Source organism: Littorina saxatilis, linkage group LG7, assembly GCF_037325665.1.
Source record: "Littorina saxatilis isolate snail1 linkage group LG7, US_GU_Lsax_2.0, whole genome shotgun sequence".
Lineage (NCBI taxonomy): Eukaryota > Metazoa > Mollusca > Gastropoda > Littorinimorpha > Littorinidae > Littorina > Littorina saxatilis.
Genome location: NC_090251.1, coordinates 21,384,948 through 21,395,556, shown reverse-complemented (window position 1 = coordinate 21,395,556; position 10,609 = coordinate 21,384,948). Strand labels below are relative to the sequence as shown.

At 41.4% G+C, this 10,609-nt stretch overlaps 1 protein-coding gene and 1 long non-coding RNA gene across 2 annotated transcripts in view; both read right to left on the bottom strand.

Moving 5' to 3' along the window:
- The window catches only part of LOC138970916 (uncharacterized), a 72,208-nt gene continuing 61,599 nt past the window's right edge, over window positions 1-10,609 (bottom strand). Inside the window, exon 2 of the long non-coding RNA XR_011457109.1 lies at window positions 1-212. This is a non-coding gene — a long non-coding RNA (uncharacterized lncRNA). The remainder of the gene's footprint in view (window positions 213-10,609) is intronic.
- Window positions 7,100-10,609, bottom strand: part of LOC138971958 (glutamate receptor 2-like) — a 35,981-nt gene continuing 32,471 nt past the window's right edge. Inside the window, exon 16 of the mRNA XM_070344803.1 lies at window positions 7,100-10,609. This exon is cut by the window's right edge and continues 60 nt beyond it. Within this exon, the coding sequence (XP_070200904.1) occupies window positions 10,375-10,609 (235 nt within the window). The 3' untranslated portion in view covers window positions 7,100-10,374.

Sequence of the window (10,609 nt, the reverse complement as noted above, 5' to 3'; positions counted from 1 at the left end):
TTTATAGTTTTGCCAACAGAGGTAGCGTTGACGCAAGGGAAATAACTCCGCGTCTTTGTTTACATCCAAAGTTTTTGAGACTCTAAAACAAGCTGTAATGCATGTATATGGTCCGCGCATGGCGACATATCGTCATTACATGGTCTTATGGTGCGTTTGACATCGATTATGGGCAAACTACACTTTGTAAACACGGGAGCGCGTACATATGCCTTTAAGTTTGACGTTTTGTACGGTCATGAATATTATTGTATGAAAATACTAAAATGCTCACTCGTTTCCATCTCTCACATGAAACGGTAATAAAATGCGAACTTTTGACCAAAACGTGTTCTAGTCCTGTTCGCCATGGTGACTGTTTGACAGCTTGGAAAACCCTTTATTGTAAGAAACGTTGTGACAGCAGAGGTTGTAGTACTTTCATGTGCATGCTGCCATCTTTTTCCTGTCAATCTTTTCTTATGAACGCTCACACCTGCTCCATGTGACAGCTTGGTAACATATACCACTACATTCAGTTCACACACACACACACACAGACACACACACACACACACACACACATACATACACACACACATACACATACACACACACACACACACACACACACACACACACACATATATATATATATACACACACACGTTTCTTGTTACTGTATGTGTGTTTCTATCAGGCACGTTTCCTGAACTCAGCACGAAGAGATTGATAACACTTGACATTCAAAATCAAACACAATCAAATGCAATAATGAAATAAGATTCAATAAAACGTACAAGACTCAAACAAATAACTGGTAAAGGCAGAACATCTGATCAACACTATAGACCGCTTTCTCGCTTTAATAGCAGTGATGGAACACAACATTTTAACCCAGCATTTCTCGGGATAAGACACAAAGAAATTCTTTTTATGCAACAGAAAAATACAAATATATCGACATTTTTGCTCCTCCGCTTTGATCTATTATAAGATCTGAGTTTTGACGGATACAGATTTTTCTCGGTCCTTGAACACTGCTGTGTTGCTGTTCAGGTAATTGATTCGGGACAAGATGGCCGCCTGCCTGCCAGACAAGAGGAAAAAACAAACAGTCCCCACCGATTTAAAGACACATCGAAAGATAACGAGAGTCCTAAAAACTGCCTGGAAACAATAGAATGTGCAGGAAATTGTCTTGTCTTAAGACGAGTGTGTGTGTATGTGTGTGTGTGTGTGTGTATGTGTGTGTGTGTGTGTGTGTGTGTGTGTGTGTGCGTGTCTGTTTGTGTGTGTGTGTCTGTGTGTGCGTGTGTGTGCGCGTGTGTGTGTGTGTGTGTCTGTGTCTGTGTGTCTGTGTCTGTGTGTCTGTGTCTGTGAAATGGGTGTGTGTGTTTGAAATGTGTGTGTGCGAGTGTCGTAGGGGAAGGTCGTAGGGGAAGGTCGCCCAATATGGAGCACATTTTTCATCCTTATAATTTTTTTTTTTTTTTTTTTTTGCGAAGAAGTTTCATTTTGTGCTTTGTAGTTTTTATCTTTTTTGTAAATAGTCAGACTTTATTAGCTTGGATTACAATTCAGCAAAATTTAAATACAGAAATATTCACAACTGATACATATTAGGAGCCTGGGACCTGTAAAGATGTATTGGCAAAACATTGTAAAATGCCCATCCTTCTCCAATATAACATGATACAACTCAGTGTACGTGTCAGACTTATTCAAATCTGCATCAGATTGATTTGTTTCTGTTCGGTGAGAAGATTATTTGAAGCACAGCAAAAAACAATAGAAACTGATTAAAACAGAGAGTAAATAAATGAAATCATCAACTTTCACGTAAAGAAGACGGTTTGATTTTTTTAAAAAGCTTGATGGCTAGTTATAAGCAAATTTTTAGCAAGCTTCTTAATACATGACTAAAACCAGTCTTTATCTCTTCCTTTCCTCTATTTGTTGAAGGTGGTCCATATCAGGGGACACACATATACCCTTCACAAAAAGTTAAGGACCGCTTTTTCAAACGCATGCCATTCAAAAATGACAAGGTTAACTGATTTCATTTTTCTGTATTGTTTTATTGAAGAACCGAGGACTGTCTCCAGAAAATGTCACGTCAAACATGCCAGCGAAAACAACGCTAGATCTTGTTACTCTAGACAACCCTCTAATTTCAAATTCACAACATTAGTTTTTCTTACAACGAAGAACGGAAAAATCTTATTCCGGCAGCGATCATTAGTTAAGCTACTCACTAATCGTTAGTGAGATGTCCTACCACGTAAGGTGATTTCTCCCCAGACCATCACAGAGCCCCCATCAAACGATTTTGTTCTAGAATAGCGCCATCTGCAAAGCGCACTTTATGACGCTTCCAGACTCTGATGCGTCTAGCAGCAGGATGGATCCTGAAGAGGCTGGACCCATCTGTAAAAGAAAACTGAGCCCTACGATGACGTAAGCACCTCACATGTTGAGAGCACCAGGCTGGGGGACAGCTGGATGGTTGGCAGTCAATATTGTTTGCGGACTGGGCGTCTTTTACTGAAGTTGAAAGCGTGTAAGCCGTTTATACCACTTTGATTACTGACAACAGTGTGTGATGACAGCTCATGGTCGATGCCTGCTGCCTTTTCAGTAACATTTTTTTTGCTGCATGACAGTGTATTTGGACGAGGCGATCCTTCATTGTTGTGCACACCATTGTCGTAACTTTACTCTGCCAATTGCTTGAAGCCATTCCGTCAGTTTGATGATGTTGAAGTGATACACTGCAACACTCTGAGCCACTTGCCTGGCAGAAACAACATCTTATAGCCATCAAACTGCCCTTGCCTGATCCAAGTCGCTTCGTTTTCGTAATAGGGGCATGTTGTTTCATTGCATTATTTTGTTAGTGTTTCAGTTTACAAAGACAAATTTATAAGCACATTTCGTGGCTGGAACCCTGTTGTAGCACGTGCATTACTGGTTTTTGTCCTGGCATGTTTTGCACCGATTTCATAGGACTTTGAAAACTGCCCTCTTTTTAGAGAAAATCCCACGTTTTACGCCTGTTTAGCATGACACAGTACCTGTGACTGCCAACAATGTTCCTAGCCCAAGACTCACTGCCCTTCTGTTAATGATAAAAGTCACGTTTCAATCAAATTGTCAAACCCTTGATTTTTGGCGAATATTTTAAAGATTGCAAGCATTTTATGACCGGTCCTTAACTTTTTTTGAAGAGTATATTTTAAAATGTTGCAAATATTTGTTTGTTTGCGCTCAGGGCCAGCACTACTAAAATGTAATAAGGACAGTCATATACAGCACCTTTTGTGAGTTAACAGCTGTGTCTGCGGACAGAAACTAGGCCATTTTAAGCGTCATATTTAGAGTGAACGCTGCCAAAAGAGCACACAAGTGAAAAAGCCTTACGGTTTTGTGGTTTGTGCGCCCGCAACTGCTTTGACACGTGCAAGCTATCCAGACAGGGTCAATGTGGCGAATGAAATTATTGTGAGCGCTCTGGCACCGTCAGTTGGTAAGAGCCTGAGGTGGTTCATATTGGGACCCGGTTCATATTAGGCGACCTTCCCCTATATTTTGACCTTTTAAAATGACATGTTGACTGAATGTTTTAAGAATGCTCCAAGGGACTTGTTTTCTTGTCCCTCTCGGCTTTTGGGGACATATAATATTGCAATAATTATGGGATGCGGAGACCATTATCTAAAACAATCTTTTTTTTTCCAATGAAGCCAAGATCAGAAGTACTACGTTATTACAACCAATATTGTCCTTTCTCCGTCGTCTCTCCATCCCTCCCAAACTGTCTACATCCTGATAGTTTCTTATCTTGCATCCAGCATTCCAGCGGGTGTTGAAAGCGCTGTGTATTTAGTGGAACAGCTCGATCACTCAATAATGTGCATTTTGATTACCCGGTCTTCTGACAGCCGTCACACACCCAATAAACTGCTGCCTTGTTCACCAGGCTCGGCGAGACAGACTGAAGGTGGCGCAATGGATACAACAGTGCATTCTCTCTTGACAGCTATATAATAGATACATTTGAATAACAAACTTGCAACATATTTTTTGATTGTTTTATTGATGCTCTCTGGAGTACATGAGAATGTTTTTTGTTAAATTTACGACACAAAAAACACACGTACATTTAAAGCCACGCAAGAAGAAACAAACAACTGTTCAACAAAATTGCTTTATGGCGTACACCAAGAAATGAGTCGACTAATCGTTCCGTCAGCTGTATGGCGGCACTGGACGCACAGTGACGTCAAAAGATGGAGGCAGGGGAGCGCTTGAAGACGGTTCCGGCGCTACCGAGAACAGGTAAAACTGCCAGGTGAAAGGACTCTCACGCCACTTGTGTTGACCCGCCTCCCCCTCCCCTCACAGGTAATGCTGGCCGCCTTGTGTTTGCTCGGGCAACGCGTCTGTTTGGCTCAGTGCCTCGGATTGCCTGTTTCTTTGGCGATATATACATTGACCCGCTCGCTTTCACTGACTCATGATTATGATGAAGAGGATGGTCTATTCTGGTCTATACTGGTCTATTCTTGTCTATAGGGCGGACCTCAGTGAGCTTATATCTTATAACGCCTGTACGAAAGTTATTTGCGGCTTTATTTACTTTGCGTGTTGTATAATGTGTGTAGAAGTTTTTATACTTTGGATTTTGGTGGGGGGGATGCAGTTATGGAAGACAAACACAAAGTTGTATGTGATCAAGTCCGGTCCGTGTGAGTGTGAGTGTGTGTGTGTGTGTGTGTGTGTATGAGTGACTGTGTGTGTGTGTGTGTGTGTGTATGAGTGACTGTGTGTGTGTGTGTGTGTGTATGAGTGACTGTGTGTGTGTGTGTGTGTGTGTATGAGTGACTGTGTGTGTGTGTGTATGAGTGACTGTGTGTGTGTGTGTGTGTGTGTCAAGTGTGTGTATGTGTGTGTGTGCACAAACACACACACACACACACAAACACACATTCACACAAACACACACACACACACACATGCATGCACACACACACATACACACACTTGCACACACACACACACTGGTGAACAGCTCAACAGATGTAGAAATTACACGTATGCTGATAGTATTGAGAACTGCGAGTTAATGGGAGGTTTTATTATATCTTCTTATACTTACAGGGTTAACAACAATCCCAAAACGACAAAATAAAGTTGGCCAAAAAATTATTGCAACAAATTTCAAACCCAAATTAAAGCATTAATTCCTGTGTCATTTAATTAAAACTGTATATGCCAGTTAAGGCCGTTCACCTAACCTTCAGAATCACCTTCTGGATTAAATATTTCTTTTGCAGGAATCACGGGACCGCCGCTCAAGTAAGGGTACCGTCAAAATCGACCAGACAAAAACGGAAGAGCCGAATGAAAAATCGACAAAAAATCACAATAGGCAAAACTTTGCAACTTTGACATACGAGAAGAAATTCAAACCAATTATATCTACCCTGAACAGATTGCTTTGTTTTGCTACCTTACGTATTTCGCGTGCTATGCTATTCCTACTGATTCAGGTGTCGATCGCAAGAGCGGTCAAAAACGGGAATTTTTGCGACATTTGTTAGGGGTATCATGACAAAAAAGTCTGCACTTTAGCAATGACTTGGTGGATTGCTTTGAAGCTTTCAGAATATTTTACCAACATACTCGAGATACTTCAAGCGAAATGATGGATTGTTACAGGTGTTTGTTAAAATTTTATGCAATTTTTCGAAAGAAGTTTTTAATCTCGTCATAGGATTGTTCCCTTGGGTTCAAAAATGTCATGACTTTGCATGTCTTTAGAAAAATTATTGATACACACACTGCTAAAGTGTTATGTGCGTGTAAGCACTGACGCAAATTTGCTGGGCCTGTAAACACGCTACATATTTAAGCGATGATTCTGGTGCCACAGCGATGCCCAGCCAAGCGTGACCGTAGCATGTTTTAAGAGGCACGCAGCGATAACATGTGTAAGCGCGAAACAGCGTGAACGTTCCATTTTTTCCTCATGTGTTTGCATGACTAGCAAATTAACGCCAGCGGCTACACGCAAATGAAACTTAGAAAGATTCTGTATCAATCATTTATCTGTAGATATCCAAAGTCATGAGTTTTTTGGACACAATTAAGTTTGTTTGTTTGTTTGTTTGCTTAACGCCCAGCCGACCACGAAGGGCCATATCAGGGCGGTGCTGCTTTGACATTTAACGTGCGCCACACACAAGACAGAAGTCGCAGCACAGGCTTCATGTCTCACCCAGTCACATTATTCTGACACCGGACCAACCAGTCCTAGCACTAACCCCATAATGCCAGACGCCAGGCGGAGCAGCCACTAGATTGCCAATTTTAAAGTCTTAGGTATGACCCGGCCGGGGTTCGAACCCACGACCTCCCGATCACGGTATTCACAATTAAGTGAACAATCCTATGACAAGTTTAACAACATTTTCCGAAACATTGCGTCACATCTGGATAAATAACCGTAACGATCCAAACTTTCGCACGAAGTATCTCTATTATGTTGGTAAAATATTCTGAAAGTTTCAAAGCAATCCACCAAGTCATTGCTAAAATGCAGCGCTTTTTGACATGATACCCCCAAAAATTGACGTGTGTCAAATGGTGATCCTGAAAGTTAAGTGAACGGCCTTCTCTGGCATATAAAGTTTTAATGAAATGACACGGGGATTAATGCTTTAATTTGGGTTTGAAATTTGTTGCAATAATTTTTTGGCCAAGTTTACTAGCCAAAAAAATGATAACGCTGTTTCCAAAACAGTTGAAGAAAAAAAAATAAGAAAACAACCAAACACTGAACCAACTGCTTCTTATGCTTTTTAGTCACTTAAATGCCCCGTAAAAGCACATTTGCGTACACACTAACACACACGTGTTCAACACACAGACACGCACACACACACGCACACACACACACACACACACACGCGCACACACACACACGCATACACACACACGCACACACACACACACACACACACACACACACGTGGAAACACCATCCTTTTGATTCCAAGTCTCAAAACACTCAGTCAAAACTTGACGATGCATAAAAGAGTCAGAACACCTGTCGTTTACAAATGCAACACAAACTTTATTACAATTCGTAAGTAACTGTTTAACAAGTATATTCCACTGAAGCAAACGTGACATTAATACAACTACACAAAATACAATAATAAAACTATCGAAACTTCACAAAATTGATTTTCGTCGAATAAGACATTTTGGGTGCAAAAATAAAATGAGTTCACACATTAAATGCTTTATATACCTGTGGATTAAGTACAATTTTTAGGATCATTTACTGACAACCTGATATTCCCATATCCCTATAATTCTCACAGTCACAGTTGTCCTAGACCGTGTGTTTTTGCGTCGTACAGGAGCGCCTTGAAGCCAGTTTTCGTGAGGCTTTTCTCCATGAAAAATCGTCTAAAAGTTGGCGATACACATGTGTAAAGAAATTGATCATGTGAACTGCCCCCACCCGATATCCAAAGAACTTGCGGGCGTCTTCTTTGGTGTCATTGCCCTACCCCCATCCGTCTTCTCATGTCGATAGAACACCAAACTGACTCAGCTCAGTGTCAATTCTTTATCTGACTGAATCACACAGAAACATTTCCCGTCAAGAGACGTTGATGAGCCGCTGGAAAGTCGTTCAGTAGTCAAGTTCTTCACAGTACCATCGTCTACCGATTTGGGACCCTCATAAAGAGCCCAATAGACGTTCAAACATCGGGCAAGACGCCCAACGCAACACTAGTTCACTTTAGTTTAGCTACATCTGTGGGTCAAAGTCAGTCATCACAACACACTGGGACACCACTACCCCCTTTACACCCGCGATTTAAACTCATGAGAAAAAAACCCACATGAATGGTAAGGTACTGGAACGTTTTGATTTTAACACAACAAGTTATTCACATTGCTAAAATTAAAACGTTCCAGTACCTTAATATTCTTGTTTTCCAATTCTTGATTTTAGAACGTTTAATTAGCAGTCTATTTGTTTTTGCTTTTCTTCCTTTCTCAAAATTAAGTTTTCATAACCTAAGTAAATCCATCCCAATTTTAAGACTCCCTCCCTTTTAAGACCTGATTTCACGATGTTCGCAAGTTTTCAAGAGGGGGGGGGGGGTCGATTGTACTGTCAATGGAAATGAAAACCAATCTCACAGCCCCACGGTGTCACAGTCCGCTGTTCCCGCACTCCCATGTTCCAACATACATGTACCGTTCAACATAACTGAGGACTATCAGGTAGCTGGAGGACCGGGCAGTAATAATTTATTCACGGCCCTTCTTCTTCTTCTTCTTCTTCGTTCATGGGCTTAGACTCCCACGTTCACTCATGTTTTTAGTACGAGTGGATTTTTACGTGTATGACCGTTTTACCCCGGCATTAAGGCAGCATACGCCGATTTCGGGGGAGGCATGCTGGTTATTTTTGTGTTGTTATAACCCACCGAACTCTGACATGGATTACAGGATCTTTTTCGTGCGCACTTGGTCTTGTGCTTGCGTGTACACACGAAGGGGGTTAAGTCACTAGCAGGTCTGCACATAAGTTGACCTGGGAGATCGGAAAATCTCCACTCTTAACCCACCAGGCGGCAGCGACCGGGAGTCGACCTCACGACCTCCCGATTAGGAGGCCGATGTCTTACCACCACGCCACTGCGCCCGTCTTTCACGGCCCTAAAAACGTATATCGCATAAGAATCTGACAAATGAATCTGATTGTGTATGTCTACACAATGAACGTTAAAAGATATCTGTGACAGAATTATACAATTTTCAAGCATAGATCTCCAAGACAAAAATCGATGACACACTTTCTCTTTTTGTGTTCACAGTTAAAACAGTTCACCTTCCGTACACATTTTAAACGCACGTCTGTCGCATGTGTTCACACTAGACTATCCATGATGTCTCATCCTTGAATCTGACACACGGTTTGGGAGGACTGTTTCTTGTTTTTCTGCAAAACACTATATCTTGCATTGGAAAGTTTTGTATTCTCTTTGTCTTTTGGGCACTACTACCTTTGTGCAAATGGTAATGGATTTGCTTCCATTTCACTTACTAAACATAGTTAGCATTTCTTCTTCATAGTCTCTCGCAGTAATAACAATGGTTTTGCTTTTTATTGACATAAGGTTCAGCATATTAAAAAAAAACAATCCCTTTCTGGCACATATTTCTCATCGCTGATGAAGTTTTCAAGAGATTTCGACAAACAGAGAATCTTTCAGTTTTCTGGTGATTGTTGCAGTTCCATGTTACACATGAGAGGCATTTTCCGACACAGCTCTGATGAATGTTTTCTCATGTGAAAGATATTTTCATTCAAATTTGTTTAAAAAAGAAAGAAAAAAAGAAACCAACATGTTCAAATATTTTCATCCATATTTCTAACCTTCTTTGTTTCTCTGTTACCTGCTTAAGAACGGAACTAGGTATGATACACCTTCCTCAAAAAGTGTGATTCTACATCTTTCCATCACACATAAGATGTGTTGTTCCAACATTCCCCTCGTCTTTTTTCTCTTCGTAACATATACTCTCTCAAAGAAAAGAAAGTGATGTTCCGGCGCCTTTCTTCTAAACAAAAGATTTGCTGTTCTGACAACATATTTCTATCAAACAAAATATTATTTATTCTAACAGGAGCTTCCTCGAACAAAATATGAGTTATTCTTACATCAGAAACTCCCTCAAACAGAAGATCAGTGTGTCTAACAACAGAAACTCCCTTAAACCAAATATATCTGTTATTCTTGCAACAGAAACTCCTTCAAACAAAATCTCAGTTAAATTCAAACACCTCTCTCGAATACGAGCTTTTCGATCTCCCTCACTGCAAAGAAGTGCTGTCCATACACATGTCTACCCCTCTCTCAACACAGGCTGAATAGTGCTCACACATTCTCAACAACAACAAAACATACATTTTGTCACGTCGCTTTCGCATGAAGGGCGTGTTGTCCTGCGTGCAACGAAAACATAAGTTTGTGTGACAGATCTCCCTCGCAGTAAACCGATTTCTACACCTGTCCCTCTCGTGATAGAATAACTGTTCTCACCACCATCTCTCAAAGAAACAAAACCAGATTTGTTCACATCTCTCAAAGAAACAAAACCAGATTTGTTCACATCTCTCAAAGAAACAAAACCAGATTTGTTCACATCTCTCAAACAAACAGACAGCGAGCTGTTCTCAAAACAATCACTCAAACAAACAATAACTGAGCAGGAAAAAAATTCCCTCAGAAAAAGTACGACTCTTACCAAAGATGTCTAACTATACTCCCTCACACTGGGGTGTTCTGACACAGTCGCTCACACGAAGGACGTGTTGTTTTGACACAGTCGCTCCTTCTCCCTGACCGACGGGGGCGTGGCGGAGAGATGCTGCTCGCTGGAGCGGTCTCCGTTGCTGGGCGTCCTCTGCCTGTGGCGGGCGTGCGCCACCTTGGCCGTGAAGTAGAGCTTCTTGAAGACGAAGAGGGCGAGGGCGGCGCCCAGGCCCAGCAGCCCCACGATGAACACGCCCGCCATGTGCTCCAGCCCGAAC